This window comes from Onychomys torridus, chromosome 23 (genome assembly GCF_903995425.1).
Source record: "Onychomys torridus chromosome 23, mOncTor1.1, whole genome shotgun sequence".
Taxonomy (NCBI): domain Eukaryota; kingdom Metazoa; phylum Chordata; class Mammalia; order Rodentia; family Cricetidae; genus Onychomys; species Onychomys torridus.
This window is the reverse complement of record NC_050465.1, coordinates 21,858,586-21,884,224: the sequence shown is the minus strand read 5'-3', so window position 1 is coordinate 21,884,224 and position 25,639 is coordinate 21,858,586. Positions and strand designations below refer to the sequence as shown.

Genomic DNA, 25,639 nt, shown 5'->3' with positions numbered 1-25,639 from the left:
TCCTGTTTCTCCTGAGCCACTATCTAGCTACGGCTGTCCTCCACTCTAAGTGAACTCAGCTATAGAGCAAGGAAACTATTTCTTGGCCTCCCCAGGACAGTAGACTCTGGATGAGGAGTGCCTGGGAGGAGTGACTCTGGAGCAACTGGTATTCTCCTCCTCACCATGGTGATTCAGCTCCCTGCTTCTTAAAGATGGGAATGTGTGAATTGCATCCCACTGAGGCACCTCTTCCTAATGACATTGAAATTCACTCCCCACATCCTACAGTTTTGTCTTTTCACCCATCAGTCTTGAGTTAAACTCTAGGTGTGAGAAGCCAGTTAAATGACTGTTAAGTGTTTTATTTCTTACAACTGACTCAGGTAGGTTTGCATCTCTGATTGCGCTTTCTTGCTGAGTAGGCAGGTCTACAGTCCTCCTCACCTGTGGCCACAATTCTCCAAAACACTCATTCTGCTTGTGAGATACTTATATGTGGATGAATTTCTAAACAGTCTTATTAAATAAGAAACACAGAGCCAAATACAGGGGTGAAAGCCATAGAGATCAGAGAAATAGGAATAGCCGACAGCTAACCTTAGCTCACCTCACCATCATAGCTTCCCCAGAGCTTCCACCAGCTTCTTCCTGTCTAACCTGCACCTTTATTGCCTTGCCCAGCTACCTCAATTCCTTGTCACTGCCCATCTATACAGACCTCCAGGTCTCTATGGTTGGTACTGGGATTAAAGGCGTGTGTCACCACACTTGGCTGTTCCCTAGTATGTCCTTGAACACACAGAGATCCTGCCTGCCAAGTGATCTGATTAAGGGCGTGTGCTACCACTGCCTGACTTTTATGTATGGTTGGCTATGACCTCTGATCTCCATGCAAACTTTATTTATTAACATACAAATAAAATATCACCACATTTCAGCACAAATAAAATATCACCACACTTACAAGTCAGTGTCTTCTGGAAGATAGATCCCTGGTGGCTCAGAGGGGTGTGCTATGAACTCTGCCACTGGAGGTCAGCCTGAGTCATGGTTTAAAACCCATAGAAAGGTTCTGTCTCTGGCTAAGATGATTCAGGAAAGGACTCCACCTTTCAGTCTGCTCATCAGGGTGCATACTCACAAAGATCAAAAAGCCATTCTTTCATCAAACCTCACTTTTCAGATGTCAGAATTACCCTGTTTGATCATCATCCACTATAGCCGAATCTCCTCAGCATGTGATCAGAAACTGATAAATCCCTCACTGCCTACCACTTCCCTCCATGCATTTTTAGGGAGTCTACTTATATTAAAGATGAGACTCTGGATTCCTGTGTGCTGCCAGGGATCAAAGGTCACTTTTATTAATGATGTTTTTTGGATAGTCGTGTGAGTCACTTCTTTGAAAATTCACTTTAGAAACAGTTCAGGCTTCAAGAATCCTTTGTAAGAAGCTTTAAAAACAGCAGGGAAGAGATAATAGTAACAACAACAACAATTAATAACAATAATAATCAACAATCATAATAACAATGCAGATGTGTTGTGGCATTTATACAATGAAATTTAAATTACCTTTGCCTCCAACTCTTATTTAATCGTGCCTTTATACATAAAAATATGCCACAACCACTTCCCTTTACCAGGTCCCTTTTCTTCCACATAATCTTCCACATGGGGGGGTCTGTGTATTTGATCCAAGATCCTGTCCCTCTGCCATGGCCTCCCTCACATCACAAGTCACCATTACACATACTCTTTTGAGTTGGCCTTTACAACTTGAATGGATATTGAACCGTACGCTAAATTATGAGGAACTATAGCCCCTAGGAGTTATTATGTGGGCAGGAGTGATTCCCAGTTTGCCTGCAATGCTTCAGAGAGAAGATGGAGGCCAGCCCAAAGCACAGGCCTGATGGTGGGCCCTTCCCCCTACCTTTTCCAAAAACCATTCTGTTCTTCAGTCCAGGCAGTTTGAGTGTCTTCTATCTGGATTTCATGCTCTACAGCATAGTATGCCTGCAGTAGGCACTCTAAGAACTGAGTGAGGAAACCATTGTCACATTGAAGGCTACCTCGGGTGAGGTTTCTTAGAGCAAATCTAGAGTAGGACCCAGCTACCACTTTCCATCTGCCGAACTGACAAAGCTTCTCACAGATGACTAGTGTGAATGGATAATACATTTGCTACACAAAGGCTTTGGATTCTGTGTTTGATGCTGGTTGGCTGGCTGGCTGGCTGGCTGGCTGGCTATCTGGCTGAGTGGGTGGGTGGCTGAGTGACTGGTTGAATGACTGGCTGGGTGGCTGGGTGGCTGGCTGAGTGGCTCTTTGGTTGGCTGGGTGGCTAGTTGGGTGGCTGAGTGACTGGCTGGGTGGCAGGCTAGGTGGCTGGCAGTGTGGCTGTCTGGCTGTCTGGCTGGGTGGGTGGCTGTCTGGCTGGCTTGGTTGTTAGTTTGTTGGGGCAATTTCTCACTATGTTTCCCAGGCTAGCCTCTAAATCCTGTGTCCAAGAGATCCTTTTGCCTCAGTCTCTTAAGTAGCTAAGATTATAGTTGTGTGCCATCATGTCCACTTCTGTTCATTTTTTTTTATCAGAATTTTGGAGACATAGACAATGTATAAACAGCCCTTTGAGTGTTATCAACAGATAACAATGGCTAGAAACTAGGTTCTGCCACAAGTCTTCAATGCTACAAGATATCTTGATTGTAAACATTGACACCCCTGTGGGTCCTGTGACTTTGTACTCTGTGAAAACCCCTTTCAGATTCTTGTGTAAGAGTTCTTTCTGGTATTATCTGTTCCTTTAGACTGACCTACCCAAGGACAGACAGGCCATGTCTAATTCTTCTCTGTAGTCATTCCAGTGCCTGGCATAAAACCAAATGCATGTATACTATGGAAAGAAAAGCTGGCAGGAACGTGAGTTTCCATCTCATTTACTGACATCACAGTTTGTCCAGTTTTGTGCTAGGAAGAGTGAAATGTAAGGGCTTGAAAGGTACTCCATGGGCAATTGGTGATTTAGTGGCAAAGCTGGAATTGGTTTCCTGTGGTTACTGGCTTCAGTGTTTTCTCAGGTACACCCATTGAGTTCATCTCTTCCATTGGTGGTCACATCTAGATTTCTGCTCATGTGACCCCCAAACAGTGAAGCTTTTCAGGGTGGCAAAGAATCTAAATTGAATATTATGGAAAGGAAGATGCTGGGTGAGTATCCTTTCTTTAAAACATTTAGGACCAGGTTTCAGATTTCAGATTTTAGCACATTTAGAGCTATGTGTTTAGACTACTGGTTGAGGACCCCTGGAATCCAAGATGATGCAAAATTCAAAAATTTTAATACTTTTCAGATTAAGAACATTCTCAACTTCACTTGGTATATCTTCCTTAGTATTGTTTCTGTCCCTGTGCATGTCACTGGAGGTGTTCAGTTATGTTCATTATGGCAACTGGCCTTGAATTATAATTTTTATAATCATGTCTTGTTATGAAGTCATAATGATTGAATTAAGATAAGCTTAGCTAAAGTAGGGAATTGAAGGAAGATATCTTTGTTGTTCAAAGCACTGGAAGTTACTCCAAAAGATGTTCCATCTAGGGCTCATTTACTCAGAATGTGGCTCCTGGTGTGAAGATTAATGACAGGTGCCATTTACAGAGCTTAGCAGCCTTCATCTAATGTGCTGGTGGCTTTTTATTATCTTTATCGGAAACTTGCATAACTACAGGATTTCTCTACCCTGTTCTTTATACACGATATTTGTCTGTAATTGGGTTCATAGTTTTCATCCAACCTTTTAGCTGTAATTAATATTTTATTATAGCACATCTTATCCCAAGCCCACAGATCAGTGGGGCATTGGACTGTAAGCGTGCTTAAGTGGGCGCACTCACACCCAGAGCACGAGTGACTTACTAATACCAGGGAAACTCTTGGTTATGAGTTATGGCCAAGAGATCATAAAACGTGCACGTGGAGGCCTGCAAAGCTCCCACAGCAAACTGGGGCCAGCCTTCAGATCCCAGCAGAACAAAGAGAAATTAGCACTGCTAACAGATATTATTTATACAATTGTTATGGCCTGTGTGCTGTTCACTGTCCAGAGAAAACTACCTGTCGGATATTATTCTCATTGGACAATCGAGTTGATGTTAGTTAGATCAGTTGTTCCTGATGCCCGTTCTGCTTGAAGGACAAAAGAAGCCTAGTCAGAGTGACAGCAGGTTCAATTCTAATCCCAGCTCCTCATTTCAAACTGGTGACATACTTTTAAAACTCTTCACTACATCTTACCTGGTTGTGGAGAGTGTTTTTGTTCCTTGTTCAATTTAAGAGAAAGGTATATCTGAACAAAAACAAATGGGATGAATGTCATTTTTTGAAGTTGTATAACAGCAATCCTGAATCATACATTATTGACTTATTATACACAATGTGCTTGTTTTGTGGAGAATGAAAAATTAGACTTCAGAAAGCTATTGATACAATCGCTCCTTCTTAAAAAGTTGTATGTTGTATATGTGTGTGTGTGTGTGTGTGTGTGTGTGTGTGTGTGTGTGTGCCCACAGAAGTCAAAAAATGGTGTTGGGTCCCCTGTGGCTGGAATTAGAGATGGTTGTAAGCTAGCCCTATGGGTGCTGGGAGCTGAACTCTGGTCCTCTGCAAGCACATTAAGAGCTCTAACCACTGTACCATCTCCCTGGCCCCTCTCTCCCTTTTTATATGTATAGAATATGTGCTCTGTGCCCTGACCTGCAAATGAAGGCAAACACAATATTAGACACCCCAAGAACAGTAGCAGTAAGCCTCTGAAATGATCAGAAGTGTCCTTTTTAAGGAATTGGCCAAGGGCACAATGAAAGGGTCATGACACCTCTCTGACCCCTGTCCTCTGTATCCCCCTTCCCTCTATTGACCAGCTGGGTCACCCCCTAATGTTTCACAGGGGGTCACCCACTAATGTTCCATGCTATAAGAAACAGAATCAACAAATAAGAAAACAAACTTCACAGCTAGGTGTTTAATTGTGAAATAAATTGGGTAAAAAATTTGAAGTCAAATTCAAGGCTACACTGAACTTCCTCTGAAAGGCCTCAGAGTTAGGGGACAGCTGAAAACATTGCATCACATTTGAACTCTATAGCTTAAGGAAGCACATGAAAGATGTTCAGATGTTTTTCTATGTGTTACATTGCATGTGATATTCTATATAAATGCAGATTTCTTCTCCTTCTAAAGGCCTTAGAGTTTTGTTACAGAAAAGCCTGGCATAAATTAAATTTTAAATTAAGTCTCTTTCCATTGGTAAGCTCTGATGCAATGATGTCACATCTTGGCAGATTCATTCTCACTATGGGTTATACTTTAATATTGCAAATACTGTCAGAGACTTTTTCGTTACTTAGAATTCCGGAATGCATAGCGCTAGGAATGATGTGGCTTTAATAAACAAAAGGAAACTGAGTAATACATTAAAAGGATAATAGAATTTTAATTCAGCTCGCTGAGCCTAGAAACTTCTGATCGGCTTTCCAGCCTTGAGAATTTGCTGTCTTTAATCTTTTTTAGAAAACCCATTTGAACAGTGAAATTTTCAAAGCTAGATTCAAGATTATGATTAGGGATGGGAAGATGTTATGAAATTCATAAGTAACTTGATGTTATTCATACAAATAGAAAATAGACCAGCGTGGTCAAGGTACCATTGACCTGGGGACTAATGACATGTTAATTCCCATCAGGGGACTGCAGTAGGTGGCAGTTTTGCAGCCCAGAGGACTTGGCTGTTTTTCATTAGCACGCAGACATTGATAAAGGGGAATAGAAAAGAGCTGTTTGACCTATGAGTGCTTAAATTATTAAAGAGCAAATAGATTTTAGGTCTGGCTGCTTGGAAATCTAATGTGTCTTGTGGACCAAGGATGAAAAGGCATTTGGGGTTTGAAATTGCTCCAGTCAACTTAATTCCTTCTTCATTACAAACCCATAGCACACGCCCTGAAGTGGGAAGTAAGGTGGGTAAATGGCAGCACAGGAAACATGCAGAGCTGAGTCCCTTGGACTCTTGAATTGTGGGTGACCCAAGAAAGCTAACAGTTAGCCAGCCCCATCTTTGCACACAACTTTTTTTCTTCTTGGTCATCTCTGGTTCTTTTCACTTTTAGGTATTCAAGAAATGAATACAAGTAGGATTGATAGCAAAGTTAAGTAAGGCAGAGAATGCCTTCAAATATCAGTGATCCAACTATCAATTACAAATAATGTGTACTGTATCCACTTACATAACCTAAGAATCACTTTTGGATTATAGTATGCCTTCAAATAGCAGTGATCCAACTATCAATCACAAAAAAAAAAAAAAAAAAAAAAAAAAATGTGTACTATGCTCACCTACATAACTAGGAATCACTTCTGGATTATAGTATGGCTTCAAATAGCAGTGATCCAGCTGTCACACATAACCTAGAAATCACTTCTGGGTTATATTATACCTTCAAAAATATGCACTTCTAAGACCAAAAAATGAGCAGTGGCCATCTTCACCCAGGATCTTCGAAGACTTGAAGGCAATGATCCAGGAGTACCAATGACTCCAACTCTTCACTGAAACATATTTTTGTGAATTTGGAACTGAGTCGGAGCAAATGAAAACAACAGACTGGTCATAAACTGCAGGAAGAAGTGACGGAGGCCCTCTTTTATAAGACATACTTCCCAGCCCTGCATGTTAGGCAGAACAGCATCCAAATGTCAGAACTAACCCAGGCTAAGGAAAGGATAGAGACAAACTGGTTGTATTAGGCGAATTCAGGATCAGGATTTAGAGATGTACAAAATCAGAAGCATTCTGCTTCCTTTTCACAATAGGCTTTTCAGAATCAAGGGTGAGCCCCTGAGATGGCTCAGTGGATAAAGGGGTTTTACCATGCAAGTGTGGAAATCTGAATTAGATGCCCAGAGTCCATGTGAAAGTGGAAACAAAGAATCAACTGCACAAAGTTGTCCTTAGACCAACACATACATGCACTCCATGGCCAGTGTGTTTGCACACACTCATCATGAACACATCATCATCATCATCTAATGACTTTTATAGTTCAACCTCATCTTCACCTTCATAGAGAGTTGAGGTCATCCTGAGATACACAAGACCCTGTCTCAATGAAAGGGGGAGTGCTGCATACTTACTACCAAAGGTAATGGCCTGAGTTTGATGCCACATGGTAGAACCGGCCCTCACAAGTGTCCCTCTGCTCTGCACACATGCACTGTGGCACAAATGTCCAAAAGATAAATAATTTTTATATGGAAGGGTTTCATGTAAGAGAAATGAGGAGGCAGCAGCCTGGTTATTGAAGTCAGTGCAGAGTCCAGGAGAGTGCCTCCCTGGAGGTTGTTTGTGGTATAATCCAGATGGATGAAATAATTGAGGTTAAATATATATATATATGCATATATATGACAAATCCGTTGATATAATAAAAGAGAAGGAATCTCCACACAGTACTCAAAGTACTTTACTTTTGAACATAGAAGCCAGCTTGTATAATGCCTGTGTCTGTGGGAACCAGGAAAATTCCTGTATTGGGCAGCTGGTTCACATGAATCCCTCCAGTAGGATGCGTGAGCAACGACAGCAAGCATCCCTTGGCCCATAACTGATGAAGACAGCTAGCTGTAGAGTCACCTTCCTGTCCCTTGGGTAGGCTGACACTTGGCATCTGAACCTGTTACACATTAATAAGACAGGAAAGCTTGGGCTGCAGGTCCTCAAGCAGATGTCAGGGGAACTGATTTCAACCACATTTTCTTCAGCTGTGTCTTTATGGTTCTGCTTCGTCTTGTATATGATGCTTCCAGAAGTTGCTTTTTTAAATGGAGACCTTGGCTATATGATAGCATATGTAACAAATGACCTGGCAAAGCTGACTCAGAAGGAAGACAGTGTTAGAATCCATTCTGTTGAGTGGAGAGACCCTTTGTGATACAAGTAATTATTATGGTCTGTCCATTTGATAAAAGTAATTGTTATATTTGGATACAATTTTTAAATGTATACAATAAACATTAGAAATCCACCTACTCTTCCGTTTTCATAGAAAATCCTAAGAATCCCTCAAATTAATTTAAAACCTCAGATACTAGCAATGGTAGAATTAAAGTCTAGCCCAATTTACTTTCTCAGTTCTCAACAAAAGCTGTTCAAGGAAAAGGAAAAACTTTCTCAGTGCTTTTTGCTAAAGAGAACACTGGGTTAAATTTCCTCCACAGCTGTCATCTGCTACAGAGCAGGTGACATTTAATATTTCACTTTGACCTTGACCCCTCACTCTTCCTATTGTGTTGTTTGATGGGCATGACCCACTTATCTGCAGTAGATATAGATGTTCCAAGTCCTTCAGTGACGTCTTGAAACTATGACTATTGCCAGACCCTGAATGGATTATGTTTTTCCCCTGTATACACAGTTATGATAAAATTTCATTTACCAATTCGACTAGTAAGAAAATAGAATGATGGTAGCACTGTATTATATATATATATATATATATATATATATATATATATATATATATATATATATGTGTGTGTGTGTGTGTGTGTGTGTGTGTGTGTGTGTGTGTGTTAATATGCTTGCTCTATCCATCTTTCCTGTACTGACTGATTTTATGTGTCAAGTTGACACAAGCTAAATTCATCAGAGGAAGGAGCCTCAGCTGAGGAAATGCCTCCATGAGATCCAGCTGTAAGACATTTTCTCATTTAGAGATCAATGGGGGAGGGCCTAGCTCATGGTGGGTGGGGCCATCCCTGGTCTGCTCCTAGGTTTTATAAGAAAGCATGCTGAGCAAGCCATAGGAAGCAAGCCAGTAAGCAGTACCCCTCCATGACCTCTGCATCAGCTCCTGCCTCTGGGTTCCTGCCCTGTTTGAGTTCCTGTCCTGACTTCCTTCAGTGATGAACAGCAATGTTGAAGTGTAAGCCAGATAAACCCTTTCCTTTTCAAGTTGCTTTTTGGTCATGGTGTTTCATCACAGGAGCAGATACCCTAACGAAGACATCTCTCTCTTTCGAGAATCAAGACAAATAATGGGTGGAGATTAAGTTGGGGGAAGGAAGCAAAGCCACTGTAAGCAAACTTTAGCTAACAGATCTGCCTACTCTATTTGATATGGATCAGACCCCTAAAAGATTTAGAAACTGTAAACAATTGTGTTGTGCTCTACTGTTAGATCTGCACAGAGTGGGCTGGGATGCTGCTTCTCCGAGTCTGCCAGAACCCGCACTCTTCTGAAGGCACAGCCATGTGGCTTTTTGAAGTGTCTCACACAGTGTGCCCCATGACATTGCCTGTTGCCTGGAACACCTTTGTGTGTCCTGTCAGCACCAGATTCAACTTCCCTGACCCTATTACCTGGTAGCTTGCTTCCCAAGGAAAACAGGTGATGAGTGTACATACTGTATTCCTTCTACATTCTCTTGGCTCCATGGTCAGTAGCAGGGCAACCCTCTCAACCAAAGAAGTGTCAATATGTGGACATTCACGTATGTTTGTAAATCAATGTGCACAAATGTTTAAAGACATAAGAGAAGGGAAAAGGGAGAAATGCAGGTTGGCCTTCTAGCCTTCCACTCTGTGTGCTGGCTTTAAAATGAGGCGTGATAACGACTTCCTTTAATATTGCCTCTATCATTCAGGCAATCTATGAGATTTGGTAATGCCTTGTACCTAACAAGACCCAATGGGAAGTCTTTTATGTGAAGAAGAGTTGACTCCTTCCCCTTCTCTTTTTTATCTGGTTTACTGATAAGAATCTACATCATCATCACACTATACCGCTGGGACTACCAGTAGCCCCAGCATCACTCCGATGCTCTAAAATAATTGATTTTTAGTTAGACAGAATTGCAGGCTGATGGCAGCATGCGTTTTATGACTGTAATAGAGTGTGTTAAGTGGTTGTGTTCCCAGAGGTACACAGATTGGCTGGCTGCAGATTCAGAGGCCACCAGATGAGCCCAGCAGAGGTTGCCCCCAGGAAAGTGGGGGAGGGGAAGGGGAGGCAAGCACTCTCCCAATGCTTTCCTCAGCATTCATGCCAATGTTCTGAGCACCTCCTGGTTTATCTTGTTACACTAAGGAATCGCCATACCTTTCTAATACCATAAGGAAAAGGTGTGTCTCTTTGTCTGGAAGGTTTTTTTTTTTCCATCTAATCTTGATTTGGTTTGTGAAACCTGTTCTTTCTTTCTTTCTTTCTTTCTTTCTTTCCTTCCTTCCTTCCTTCCTTCCTTCCTTCTTTCTTTCTTTCTTTTCTTTCTTTCTTTCTTCCTTTCTCCCCCCATCTCTTTCTCTGTCTCTGTCTCATTTTTCTCAAGAAGAAATACCTTGATAAAACTGCTTCATATGTTCATAAACTGTTTCATATGTTCATAAACTGCTTCATATGTTCATCATTCTAGAGGCTACAAATACCTTAATTTTTCAAAAATGCATCATTTCAAGATCCTCCATTCTCCTAAAGTTACTTCAGCATTTGGGGGCTCTTCAAGGGGTTCCCTGGTACAAGGGATCTCTCATTCACATCATCTGGTCTTTATGTGTAACTCAGAAGGTATTGTTCATGATTTCTCTTAGAGATCACTTCAATAGCACGGCCTCAGCTTAGGAAATTCTGACCCCTTGTCTTCTTCTATAGACTTCTCTTTCCACTGATGGTCAAGGGCACAGGATGTGAGAACAGATGGGAAGGAAGATCTTCATCAGTATTGATCACTTTGCCTTGTGTTTTGTGACATGTAAAAACTTCACAGGCATTTTATACAGATATAATTCAGGGGAATAATGTGTTACTTTTTTCTTTACAACCTACAGTTAATGTCATTTCATTTATTGGTTAAGATGAATGAATTCAGTACAAACTAATCTTCAGTTACACATGAGAAAGTGACAATGGAAATTGTCCAGTGAACTTTTAAAGTTTTTAATTTTGTTACTCTCAATAAGTGTGTGGTGGGGGGAGGGGGGTCTATAAAGTCCTTGCCGAATGTGCACCAAGACCTGAATTCAGTCCTGAGACACCTTGTGAAACACTCACGACTCACACTTGTAATAGCAGGGCTGGGGAGACAGAAACTGCCATCCAGCCCCAGGTCCCAGCGAGAGGCCCTGTCTCAAAAAATTATGTGGAAAACCCATGAGGAATGACAGCCACAGTTGATGCCTGGCCTCCAGAAGGGGCCTGCCTGTGCACACATACCCCCACACGTTAGTTCACTCACCGTGTTATTTCACATGAAGAGTGACTTAGGAAGAGCACTGAGCAAGGGCCACTGTGTTCTTTGTCCCAGATGTGCCTGAATTCCTGGCAATTGGAGACAAAGTGGATCCGTTTGGCGACCGTGAAGTATCACGGATGCTTCTCTTTGCTTTTTCTAGTGTCTATCAAATAGTGGTTGAGGAAGAGCGCCCTCGGAGGACCAAGAAGACAACAGAGATCTTGAAGTGTTACCCAGTGCCGATTCACTTCCAGAATGCTTCCGTGCTGAACTCACAATACTACTTCGCGGCAGAGTTTCCTGCAGACAACCTCCAGGCGGCACAGCCCTTTACCATTGGTGACAATAAGACATACAATGGCTACTGGAACACCCCCCTTCTCCCCCATAAAAGCTACCGAATTTATTACCAAGCTGCGAGTCGAGCCAATGGGGTAAGTGTGGAAGATGGCCATGTGTTAGGCTCTTGCCGTTATTCCTGTGAACACGGGTCAAATGGAACAGCCGTGAAAACAAAATCCGGCCATGTTTTTGTGTGCTTCAGTTAGAAACATTTTTTCATATATTTTTAAAAATCATTTTATCAAGAGAAACTTATGGAAAGAAATGAGTATGTAAGGTTTTTTATTTGTGGTTTAGGAAAGCATATTGTCAACATCATAGTTATTATTTTCCAATTTCCTTATTACTGAAAGTTGGCTAGTTGTTCTGCTTAGCTGACAATTTTGCACAAAAATGGTGTAGCTACAACACATACATTCAGCTCATTTAAAATGTTGTGAGACCCGCAACATCTGTCTCTGAAGCATATTGTGTCCCGTTTCCTCAGCTCCGAGACTTCATGCATCCTGTAGCTGACTAAATTAGGCATCTTGTTTTTCTCCGAGAGAAAAGAGCTTTAGAAAGATGAGATGGGAGCAAAGAAAAAACAAAAAACTATTATTGAGTCCATCCTGGAATTGAGTCCATTGTCTGTTTTTCCTGTTCAGACCAGCCTAGGGCCCAGAGAAGATAGCAAGCTTGAGCTAGAAGGCAATGCTTCTAGCTTCCGCCCCTCACTTGCTGTTTCACAGCTTAGTTCCGGTGTTATGGCCACTGACCTTTGCCAGTGTGAGGCAGGGAAGTCTGGGATGCACAGGGAGCAGGGACAGGGATGGAGGAGTCAAAGGCCACCAGGTACAGAGATTGAAAGCATCACTTCTCTCTTTATGGCCCAGAATATATACTATCTCAATCCTCATAGCAGAAAGCGTATCTGGTCATGCCTCACTGAGAAAAATCCACACTTGACATGGTGAGATGTTCGCTTAGTAGCACTCACTGTCTGAACTACATTTCCCTTGATTTAAATACAATCTGGATAATAATTTCTCCCTCTTCATTTGATACAGGAAACCAAAATTGACTGTGTCCGAGTGGCCACAAAAGGTAGGTTGAAACTTTGAGATAGTCTACGTGTTTGTGTTCCTGAAGTTGATCTTATATTGTGTTTAAAAAACATCTGAAAATATATTGAGAACATCACTGAAATAAGTTTATGCATATGTATCAAGTATGCACATACATGTATGTATGTAGGCATTAGGACCCTATGGTAGTTGATACCACTTCATGTAGATACCTCTTAAAATAAGAAGATACACTTCCAGGGCCCAAGTAGTTTTCAATGGTTATCTCTATTAAAGTTATTTTAAGAATATTAATTTTCTGTGATGTCAGTATATATGTTTTAAACTTAAGCATATGGTAACTGGTAGATATATATGCAGTGAATCTTCATATGTAAAGGAGTAAAATACCACACACACACCCTTTTTTAGATGGATCATCACCATGATGCCAGGCTAGATCCAAACACCTGGGTTCAAGTGGCCCTCCCAAGTAGCTGGGGCTATAGGTTCAAGCCTCTGCTCCTACCATGACACCCACTTTTTAGTGACATAGTTGTAATGTAAGGCCTGGGCTGTGTTCACTGGTGAACCCAGGAGCCAGGGGATGTCATAGTGGGTCTTCTGTTTCTTGGTCTTGATCATGGCTAGAGATCCTCCCCAGCACACATTCCTCACAGTGAGCCTCCTGAAGAAGGTACAGACATGTGTCCTGGCACTAATGTAGCAGGGGCTCTTCAGCCTCATGTTTCAGCCACCATGTACAGGAGTGTCTGGGAACATACTCTGAGACATACAAACACTATACTCAAATGAGGCCTTATACATTAACACTTGTCATTAAGCACACTCTTTCAGACCATCAGAGGAAGCAGGAAGGCAATAAAAAGGTTTTGATGATTTCATTAGACATGAAGAGAAGAAGGTACCATTGGGCCTGTGGCTTCAGATTTAATCAGATCACAGTGGATGAGTTCTTTGGATAAAAGTACTGTGATACTAACATTGTCCAACCTTAGGAGACAGTTCAAATATGTTCCTGAATATTTTCCTACTCCTCATGAATTCTTGTTTTGTGAACACCCATGGCATTTACAGTCTAGAGTTAACAAATACTTCCTGGTTGCATATGATGTAATAAGCTTTAGGTAAAAGGCTCAGCTCCTTGATATTTTGTTTGTCCACAGGGGTCTGTGGTTTCTATTCCCACCAATCTGTTTATAGAGATGTTTTAGGGAGTTTATTTTTTATGGTGTCTTACCTGATTGACACTATAATAGATTAGTAGTAAGTGAAATTATGGTTTTCAGTATATCCTGGAAACTGCCATATGCTTTCAGCAAAATAATTCACCATAGTATTGCAAGGCCCTTGAATCAGGTAGCTACCATACTCTTAGATCTAAGGTATATAGCCCCTGCTCAAGAGTAGTCCTCTGGAGAACCATATTATTACATTCCATTTAGCCTTGTGGTCTGAAAAAATAAATCCATTTCAGGTGGCAATCTATAATGCCTTGTGTTCACAGTCATGGTCACACCTTTCACAAGACCTTTTGAATATTCCCTCTCAGCCATTTCATTACCATTGTATCAAGTAGAACACTGAGGCAATTGCTTCTCTAATAACTGAGATGAAGAATGTGTGGGCTTGGATAAAAGTGAACTGGCTGACGGGAACCACTGTGTGAAGGGTTGACCCGAAGCTTCTAGACTCCCTCCCTGGAACTACTTCCAATGTCCCTGCTAGTTTTCCACCCAGCAGAGATCTGATGGAGGGTACTTGAAAAAAAATGTCATCGTCTGACCTACTCTTTACCAGAATTGGGTCACTGCCCAATCTAATGTGTTCATTCACATCATTAAACAATTATATAAGCAACATCCTAGGAAATATGGAAACCTGACAAGTTTGCTGTCTTCACAATAGATTGAATTACATGGTGATTTGGATCATTTTCTCCCATCAGCTAGATTTCATCAATATTGTAATTTGTTTTTCAATTCACCAAAGGGTGATTAGGCAATCAGATGACCTGATTGGCTGAATATCCCCACTCATATTTTCTGAATCATTTGCAAACATTTACACAGCAGCAAACTCTATCCAAATAATGTTTTTATGGGAGGGAAGGGGAAAACACAGTTTACTCTTCACTGTCTGACATATCACTTCTGTCTCCTGAAAGCATAGTCCAGTGCACACCCCAGGAGACAGTCTCCCTCCAGGTGCATGGCATGGTTTTATGTTACTTCAAAACCTGCCAGTATGGCTTCCTTCAGTAACTCCCTCCTAGGACCCACACTGATGAGTCAGCTCTTCACAAGGAGAACCATTTCCCTTCTTTACACTAAAATATCCTTTTGTAGCCCAGGGTTCCTTCTAAACTGTTAGGGTCAAAACAGAGAAATTGGTGGATCTGATAACTTTGGTGTCATGGGATAAAGATGTTTGAAATTTAAGAGTTCTAACCCCGCAAGTGTGCTTTCCCATAAGTTGTTGATGGGATGGTTCACTCTGCTTTCCTCAGTGAGCTTGTAGAGAACTTCAGGCTCCCAGGAAACCACTGCTAACAAGTGTCTTCACCAAGGAGGTCTGTAGGTGGATTTGTTTTCACAAAGAGCTAGTTTGTAATTTCGAGTAAGAGTGGGTGTCTCTTAAGACTAGATTTCATACTATTTATATGTTTAATGTTATGATTATTTTAATCATATTCTGAAGATGTATTTTGACATTCATCATCTCGTATATAAAGACATAAAAATTAGACACAGGGAAAACAAAAGCTAAGGTGTGTTACCACAGACACCCCTGTTTAGATGGTTGCACATATTTTTATGCCTCTTCCTTTAATTTGTGGAGCCGGGGAAGAGTTGTGTTGGTATGACCTTAGTTTGATTGTTGATTATAGATAAATGCATTACAGACTGTCCTCTATTGAATTAGAAGAAAGTGCCAGGTAACAGGATCTGCACGACATTTGCATATAACCCTGCTAATTCCAGTCTGTACCATGGGATGATAGGAGAGCTTCTATCTCTCTTTACTTCTCCAAATGTTTATTATGTTTTTACAAATCATACTCAAATTTTTATTAGTTCAGTTCTTTTGAATCTCATTTGATTCACATCTGAATAACTATAGTGTATGTGCCTTCTTTAACTTTTCTATACTGTACCCTCCTTTATAAGAACAATAACTGTTAGAACGGAGACCTTCCCACATGACTTTAGAAGGCTTTGTAGTTGAACAGCCTTGAACTGACAAAGCACACTTAAAAATCAAAGTCTGTCTTACAAATAAATTGTTCTTCTGGGTTAAATGAGGCATGTTCATTCTAGTTGATAGAACGTCCAGCTTAAGCTGCACATATTAATCTTCCATAAGATAATATTTTCCATACTGGAATGCAATTATGTCTCTCCTCGATGATACAGTCATTGGAGCTTTGCTGTTTTCTACTTGTTTTAAGAACTATCTGCTGCTTTCTGTGTGTTGCCTATAGAGTAGTCTATAAGGTCTGAAGTCTAGACACACAGACATAGCAATTTGTGAGGATTTTGAGTTGATAAGAGTTTAGGGATGTCTTAGGAATTGGGCTTTGATGCATGGGGAAGGTCATAAATGTTAAGTTTTTCCTCTCCTTGCAGTGCCCTTGCTAACAACAGGGGCAGCTAGGAATCAAAGCCAAGTCTGCATGCAAACACATGCTAAATTCTTTCCCAAGCAGCTAGAGAAGTCAGGCTGTCACCCTTAAACGTGACGAGAACAAATTATTATTCTGAGATTCAGTTTTTAAGGTGAATAGTCTATGGGGGAAATGCCTTGCTGTTTGTAAGTTTGGTGTTTTGCTTGACCTGGATTTGCACTGAATGTGAACGTGCTTTGCTGGGAGACCTTGAGAAAACTGAAGGATTTCTATTGTTCTGATACAGTTTCCAACTGTATTCAGAAATGTGAATGTTTTCTTTTTCTTTTTCTTTTTTTTAAATCACTAGGCTGTTGGAGAAGTTTCTCCAACACTCTTTTTCTTTTCTTTCTTTTGTTCATAGAAATGCCATCCTTTCTAGGCCATCGTGCTACAGAATGGAAGTGTGCTGATAAAAAGAACCCAGAAGAATGTCTGTTGAGATGTAAAGCTAATTAAGATTCTTTTTAATTACTCACATTCATTTCAGGAGCAAACAAAAGATAGAGTAGAGCACTTGCATGTGCTAATCCGCCATTGTTCGGGCTAAGGCTATGGGTTTAGCACTTGCAACATTCAGCATTTTGTGAAGAAATATTTTCATTTCTTGATCTAAAATTGTCTTCGTAATATAAATCAGGAGTGTCTTAACCCCTGAAAGGTTCTAAAAGATAAGAAGCTCAACAATCCCATGTGTCCCAAATTCCTCGGACCCCAAACTCATTCTTCCTAAGTCATACAAAATAAAGTATGGGAAACAGCAGCCCCAGCAAATTCCAGGTCACTTTGCATGCGACCTCAGTGGCAATTCAGAGACCTAAGCCTCTGTTGTTTCTGTGTCCCTGTGCACAACCACACCTTCAGTAGGGCCCACAATAACCATCTAGTGTTTCTCTTCAAAGGATTGGATTGCAATTTCTGGCTTAATTTTGCCAAATTTAGTAATAATCTCTTTTATAAATTAATCTTACTGATATGTTAAGGTGGAGTCAGAAAGCTTTTAGGATCCAAGCCAGCTAATACAGATTTTAGGCTGGGACTGTAAGTCAAGAATAGAATACGTTCTTTGCACATACTAGACTTTGAGTTAATCTTCAGCACTGAAGATAAATTAAAATATTAATTATTGAGTAGCTAACTAATCAAGAATAAATATTTTTTAGGCCTTTGTAGAATGTGACTTTTCTGTCACAAGTAGTCTCAGCTCTGTCTTGGTGGAAAGAGTGGCCACAGGTGACGCCTGAATAATTAAATTTGGCTGTGTTCTGATAAAACTTGTCAAAGCCAGTGGTAATCCTACAGACAGCAGATGCTTTTATTGCACTAAATCCAGCAATCACAAATATACTCTACAAATCAGGAAACAGACCAGAGAGAGATTCCCAGTGCTCATAATGTACATTTTGCATAATGGGCTTTGTGTTGGATTATAGTTTTAATTCTTCTTGAATTATGAATATCTGCTGTTCACAGCTACTTCCAAGTATATTTGTTTCTTAGGAGTCACTTTTTTTACATTAGATAAGTGTTCTGTTAAATCATCTTTTCTTTTGATGAACATAGAGCAGGTCCAATGTTCCTATAAGTAATCCAAACTGTATGAGAAGTGTCCCAGTGGTCTTTGCCCAAACAAAAACACCAAGTGTCTAGCACCCAGAACTGGTGCCAGTGTTGCTAGAAGCCCCAGAAATAGCATTTTAAAGTGTATAGCTACCTACAGCTATCTTCCAAGATGCTGAATGGGTCAGGTCTAGAAAATGATCTTGGGAATGCTTTGAGAAACTGTGACCAAATAGTTTGTTCATCTCAGAGGGTGCAGCTAGAATGCAGTCACTGGTAGTGTGAGAACAACTCTCCAACCTTGTCCCAGCTCAGTCACTATGGTCGTCTAGCTGTAAGGAGCAACGCCATTTGAGTGGTACAGAGGGATAGCTGGAAATATTATGCAGCAGCAGTTTGGGGTTTAATTGTCTGCAGATGGTGGATGATCTATTTCCCTTATTTGCTGTCACATTTCTAATAGTACCCAGGCTGCTCCATGTAAATTAGTAATCTTTCATGCAAGCCTATTCTTAATTTTCCAATATTTTTTCTCTGCATCATTTTCCAGCTGTATCGTGTTACAACTGATGTTTTAATTCTCTATTTGTTTTTTCAATATCTGTGTGTCATAAATGTTAACTGCTTAAACACAACTGCTAAGCTGTGTAGGCATACCAAGAGGCCAGCATGGTCCACTTCAAAAATCTTAAATATTTCTTTGGTCACATATTAACTGTGACAATGACAGCAAAGGCAAGTGGGAACTTTATTTTGTCCTTGAGACAGGTTATTTTATTCTTTGGAGGTGGGGAGATGTCAAAAAGGTTCCTCATAGAAAGCTACGTGAGACTTGGTTGTCAGAGAAATTACATAAAACTGTGTTTAGTGAAAGAATGTGGTTTTCTATACAAAGGTGGTTATGGGGCAAGGGGAAACTGTGACATAACCACCTAGTTTTATGTGAGCTAAAAAGATTTAAAGATCCGTAAGAGTTAGCAAGGAACTCTCTCACCACAGTCAATTTGGACTGGATTCAACTGTCAGCCTTCAGTTCAGTACAGAATGCACATTTCGGAGTGGAGAGGGGGTGTGGCCTTACTTTTTTTTTTTTTTTTTCTATTCAGTTAATCTATCCAGGGTCTCAGGCAAAGCTTCCAATAGTATCACTTAAGCCGACCACACGGCTTAAGAGAAGAGAATTCAGAAAATGAAAACCTTGCTCTGTATGTGTGTGTGTGTGTGTGTGTGTGTGTGTGTGTGTGTGTGTGTGTATGTGTGTGTGTGTGTGTGTGTGTGTCTGTGTTTTTTTTTCTTTCTTTCTTTCTCTTTCTTTTCTTTTTTGCTGTTTTCGGAACAAAGTTGAGATGGTTTGCTATACTGATGGGAATTCTTCTTGCTAGCCTAGCTTCAGTCTGGCTTTTTTTTCCCTCATGCATGCTGACCTGGGAATCCTCCTTGGCCTTAGCTGCGATAATCGTGACTCAGCTTACAACACCTTACATTCGCATCGCCCCAGCTGCAGGCGACGGCCAACTAACAGGTCAGATGTTCAAGTATAGATGAGTCATCTTGCCCATTTCCTGCTCATTTTTCTCAGCTTCCTTTCCCCTCTACATTTCCTCCTTTGCTTAAGGCCTGTTTAGAATGTTCTAGACCCTTGGTGCAGACCTTTGCTCGCATTAACTTAAGTGACGTGCTTGGCCTCTTCTGTGTGCACATTTATACCCATGCATTAAGTCCAACCCCGCTGCATGCTTCCATTGTGTGTCTGGTCTGTCGGTATGTTCTTTTCTACCCTAAAGTTAAATAGAAATGAAATTTGCTGGACTTGGAATAGCAGTGACATCGGTTGATAGGATTTCAAGGAAAATACTAGAAAAAAAAGTATTCCCATTTTTCCAAATTAATCTAAAAAGGCATTGAGATGTGAGAGCTAGAAAGGATTATTTTTTTCATCTTTCGGGATTGAGTTTGCACATACATTAGCAATACGCAATCTCATCTGCCAGCATTATAAAGCAGAGCCACCCTGGAGCTGTTTAAGGATGCCATTCAAGCAGTCCTTTGTGGATGTGCCATTGTTGCTGAGCTGATTGAATTCTTTACATCCTTGTTGCAAAGCAAAGCACTTACATAGAACAGGGTCACATCTGCAAGTGAAGTGTGCTAAATAATTCAGCAAAGTTGAGAGACCTTGAATGGCATAGAGTCCTGGAGCCCAACCTGGTACTTACCTCTAGCATAAGGAAGTAGCTTGTTCACACTCCCTAGCTCTAAATTCAAGTGAGTATCCCTGTATGTTGATATAGAAAAGTCTGGTAAATTACTCCAGATGAAGGTGAGTGCTTAGTGAGCTCTAGAATGTTTCACCCTGCAACAATGCAAGTCAAGGTCAAGATTGCTAATCAAGTCATGGGGTCAGGACTCCAAAATCTGTTTTCAAAGGGCTCAGATACCATAGGCTACTGTTTGTGTGTAGGCATTACTAAAGCTAAGTAGGAAACTCAAAGCGACTCCTCATCTAATCTCCACTTCAGCATTTGTTCTCTGTACATCCAGGAGAATCCTTAACATTTATTTAAGAAACATGCTGCACGTAACTTATGATGAGAAATCACAATTGCCTAGGTGGTTGTATTTTGAAAACATCAAGCAGCTGATATTTAAGAAAAATATTGGTTGATAAGATAAAGAAATGTAGACTAATTCTGCCTTCTTCTGCATTAGAAGTCTAAGTGTATTTTCAGCTTTCTGTTCTAGAGCCCAAGAGCTCTAGGTTTATTGGGCATTTCTCTTTCTTTCAGGTTTTTTTTTTTTTTTTTAAGAATATTTCTCTTATCAACTCAAGTTCTGCTTAGTAAGACTTCCTTCTCCAACTCTTCTGATGTGTCCCTCCTGCCAATCAAGTAACTGAAGGACAGACAGCATCTTTCTTAGCATGGCTCCTCTCCTCTCCAACCCTTACATTTAGGGGGTGACTTGTGTGGTTCCAGTTAGATGTCAAACAGAGGGCTATCTGGAATCCCTGAGGAAATCGAACCTCCTTTCCCTGCGACATATGACTAGGCACCAGCCTTGTAAGCAAGTCATTAGAAATGAGTTGACTCTAAACTAAAAGGGAAACCCAGTTAAGTTGCCCCTTTCTCTGTTTCCTGTCCTCTTCCGCCATCCAGTGAAATGTGGCATTTACTAACCATGAAGTCAGTGACATTCCACAGCAGAGCTCCCTCTGTGAAATCTGTGATTAACAAGATACCCAACAAAGCCACTCTCAGAAGTAGTGCATGTTATCACGAATTGTTGTAGGAAGGACACATATCGCTGTAGTATCTGGCCACCATTCCTCTCGTGGCTGTAGGTAGACTGCCTACATCATTTACTTCATGAAGATTTATTGGTGAAATTATGAAGGCCACTCCACATAGTTAAAAGGGAGGTTTATTTTGTGGGGTAACTTACAAATGAAGGGGTAGGTTGCAGGGTCTGGCAAAGGTATAGGGTAGTCCGGCGGTGTTCTCTGGAGAATTCTGCTCGGTCTACCCCAGCGTCCGGGGTCCTGCAACCAAGAGAGCCACCTCCTCCTGCTCCTCGGTCTTCCGCTCCCTCCTCTGCCCCGCCTTATGGGCGTGATCATTACTGAAGCCTCAATGGAGGTTGGAACTTCCAGGCCAATGCTGGGATGGCTATCCACTACAAAGATTTAAAGCAATAGTGGGTCAGAATAGCTCAAAAACCAGGAAGAAAATAAAAACTACCCTTCTTCCGTATTTGTTGCTGATTTAATGGCAATTTGACTTATCCAGAAATACTCAATCTCGCTAATGATTCATTTCCCATTTGGAACAGCTATCAGACTTTGCAAGTAGTCATACTATGTTTTTCTGTAGATTTATTCCCAAACCCAAGGCTTCATTCAATCATTTTATGACAGGTTTGAAGCCCCTTCGAGGTGCCAACTGTAGTCAGACAGTTTCTCTGGTTCCACCCAGCCCCACAGTCCCATAGTCACTTATAAAATAATCACTCAGAGGCTTAATATGGCCTATGGCTTCTTACTAGCTAGCTCTTATAACTTAATACATTCCTATTTACCTATAAGTTGCCATGTAGCTGTGGCTTACCAGTACTTACACATCTTGCTTCTCCTGGCATTGCTGGTGTCTCTCTAGACTGTGCCTTTCTCCTTCTTGTTTCTCTTCTTGGATTTCCTACCTGCCTCTAAGCTGCCTTGCCATAGGCCAAAGCAAATTATTTATTAACCAATGGGAACAACACATATTCACAGCTTACAGAAAGACATCCCCCAACATTTCCCCTTTTCTATCTAATTAAAAAGGAAGTAAAATTATATATAATAGAACAGTTATCAAATAAGAATTATAGTTACAATATCTAGTCTATTTGTATTGGCAAAATTAAAGAAAATAGTTTATCCTATATTTGTGAGTCTAAGGTTTCATATCTAATTTATCTTTTATCATGACTAAAGAAAACTATAATTATAAATATCTAGTCTTCAACTCCATCAAAGATCCCAGAAGGATATATTACCTAAGTAAATAGGAAGTGCATTATAAGCAACTTCCAAAAATCTAGAATAACAGAGACTGCTGCCTGTCTGGACAGTCACCTAAAGTTCCTCTGCAACATTGGGGCATCTATCTTTAGCCTATAGGTCTAGAGTTTCTCAGTTGTTTCTCCCCGTGTTCTGCAGTCTCGTCTGTGAAGCAGAAACATGATCTCACCTTGTTTTGGCTAAATTTAGTGGTCAGTTTTCCATGGGTCCTGCATGTCTAGTCAATATAACATTTTGTCAAGCAGTCCAGGCAAGAATAGTTTCTTGCCCAAATGGCAAACTTTTGCAATAAAGAAAGCAAACTGAATATGGAGTTTTTTATGTCCATCATCTTCTTTGAAGTAAATTGGTGCTGCCAGGAACAGACATGTCTCACTGTCCAGAAAGTCTAAGTTTTAAAACATTTTAAATGCCATATTCTGTAGGTTTTGAAGTGTTTGAAAATTGCCTACCTAATTAAAATATATCTTTGTATATCTAAAAAATGTAACTATTATGACTATAAATTTGATTATCATAGATGACTAATTATTAATCTGTATTTCTTAATTATACATTACAATTTTAAATGAGCTATTCAAACATAATACCTTAAACAAGAGTAGAAATATACATATAGTATAACAAAATTAACTTTAAATTTGTATCAATAAACTAAAATCCATAGCAATAAGTTGCTGTTCTTTAAAAGTAGATTCAATAATCTACCCTTTTATCCTATCATATCTATACTATCCCCTTTTCTGTTTTTAGAAAGAGATTGCATTTATAATCAACCCCTTTTAAATAAAAATAAGCATTTCTAAACAATATTTTGGGAATTTGGGCATAGCTTTTCACACTACTGTTGAGGTGCTAGCAATCTTATGGGGATCCTGAGAAAATTAAGAATTATAGTTAAATCTTGGCTGTAGTCTGTGAGAATAGATGGTCTCAGCCAGTTGCTTTGAAGCTGATTCTGAGTGTTGGGTCATCCTTCCCATGGTGTCATCAGAGACATTTCAGGGGGTCTTGGCTGATCAAACCATATTAGCCTGGAAGCAATTCATAGGTTCTGATCTTTTTTGGAAACAAAAGCAGAACCTCTTTTCCAAAGCAATGTATCCTTAGACATACATTTTGAAGTCAAGACACCTCTAAAATATACATATTGGTTTAACTCATCAGCCTTTACAATCAAATGTTTCTCTCCAGTTAAAAATCTCAAAAACAATATAATAATATGCAGTATCCAAATTCTTTGTGTGATTTCCATCTTTATGTGGCTTATTTTTTATATTGCTTTTACTATCTCTTAAAAGATTTTATTTATTAAAATTATCTATTTCTGTATATAACTGTCTATCCTCTTTTCCTCTCTCTTCCAAGCCTATGTGCATTTTTACATATAATGTAAAGCATTTAGAGGTTCCATTTGAATCTGTCTTTTTGTGACTCTATTGCTTTAAACTGCATGGCTAGGACTGAAAGGGTAGCCTTGGCTGCTGGCTCCGCCCACTTCAGGTTCCCAACATGGTGGAGGTAATTCACCTCCAGCTCTGGGAGCCATGCTTTCTACTGACTCTGGGAGGCAGTAGGTCTATACCTCTATCAAGGAGCATGTAGCCCAGAAACCTTTTTCTTTCTTTCTTTCTTTCTTTCTTTCTTTTTTTTTTTTTTTTTGTCTGCACTAACAAAGGCTAAATCCACCATGCAGTATGCTGCATGGCTTGGAGACACCTCTGTGCACCGCAGTGGGAACCCACCATACTGTAGCTCACAACTTTCCTGAGAGACACAACTAGGAAGCTGCTCTTGGCTTCATTTTAGAACCCTTTTTTTAAATCTCTCAGGTTTGAGGTACAAACTCTTTGTTCCACATTGGGCAGCCAAATATAGCCAGAAGTTTCTTGGGGCCTACCTGCCCCCCTCCTCCCTCTAGACCAGACAAATCTCTCTCACCTGTGGTCCTGCAGACACTGGGACCCAAGTAAACATAGATTCTACCTTTTCCCTTCCTGTCTCTCTTCTTGGATTTTCTGCCTGCCTCTAAGCTGCCTTGCCATAGGCCAAAGTAGTTTATGTATTAACCAATGGGAACAACATATATTCACCGCATATGGAAAGATATCCCCCAGCAGCCAAGGATGGTTCCACACACTTAGTCTTACTTTATGTGTTTGCCCAGGCATCTTGGCACCAGGGTTCATTGTATTAGTAGCAACAAAATATATTCCTACACACATTTATGAATGGAACATGAGCCTCCCACAGGTCAGGAAGCAAGAGTAAGACTGTAGTTAAATGGCAGGTCAGGGGAGACACATCTCTGCACCCTCCTGTGAGGTTAACGGCTTAGCAGTGAATGGTCAGGAAGCTGTCACTCTAATTTTCCTATCTGTGAACAATTGTTTTGCTCACTCTGTCCTGACTCTTCCTGAAGCCAACAAACCACAGAGGACAGTTGCCCTCTGAAGTGCCTTCCAGCTCCCTGTTGTCCTCTACCATGCTGACATCGTACCCCTAGACATCCCAGTCAGTGCTAAAAGCCTACTGGGAAGCTCTCACAAGACGCAGCCTCTGACCCTTGGGTCCTCCTGTACCAGTGTGCATAGCAGGTCAGATATGCCTTGGTGTATGCAGGGCCATCTTGCTCACGTAACACCAAAGGAAAGAAACCTGTTAGTGTCCTGACCACAGCACTGGGTACTGTGCTGGGGACAATAATCATGCTCCTTGATTGAACATATTGAGTGAGTGACATAGACACCAGGACCATCCAAAAAGGGGGCTGGGATTATAGACTTGGACGGTGTGCCGTAAACAACTGTGGCGTTGCACTGAGGCAGGTATCTTAAGCCTCTGTCATCAGCCCTAAGAACATGTCATCAGCCAGTACACTTGCACATACACACACTCACACACATACACACAGCCACATATATGCACATACTCACACACATATATACTCATAACCACATACATACATATACAAATACATTTATAGCTACATATATACACACACATACACTTACACACACAGCCACATACTCACACATATACACACTCACACATACACATTCACAGCCACATACATACACACATACACCCAACCACACACACTTACATACATATACACACTCACACACATAGCTATATACATACACACTTACATACATATACATACTCACACACAT

At 40.6% G+C, this 25,639-nt stretch overlaps 1 protein-coding gene across 11 annotated transcripts in view; it reads left to right on the top strand.

Annotated features, from left to right (window-relative positions):
• Ptprm (protein tyrosine phosphatase receptor type M) overlaps positions 1-25,639 on the top strand; it is a 709,515-nt gene that overhangs the window by 443,083 nt on the left and 240,793 nt on the right. For 8 of the 11 annotated variants that reach the window (XM_036172971.1, XM_036172966.1, XM_036172963.1 and 5 more), the window contains 3 exons: positions 11,430-11,703; positions 12,661-12,697; positions 19,353-19,427. In XM_036172971.1, coding sequence (XP_036028864.1) covers positions 11,430-11,703; positions 12,661-12,697; positions 19,353-19,427 — 386 coding nt within the window. The remainder of the gene's footprint in view (positions 1-11,429; positions 11,704-12,660; positions 12,698-19,352; positions 19,428-25,639) is intronic. The other 3 variants (XM_036172968.1, XM_036172967.1, XM_036172965.1) reach the window with 1 other exon arrangement.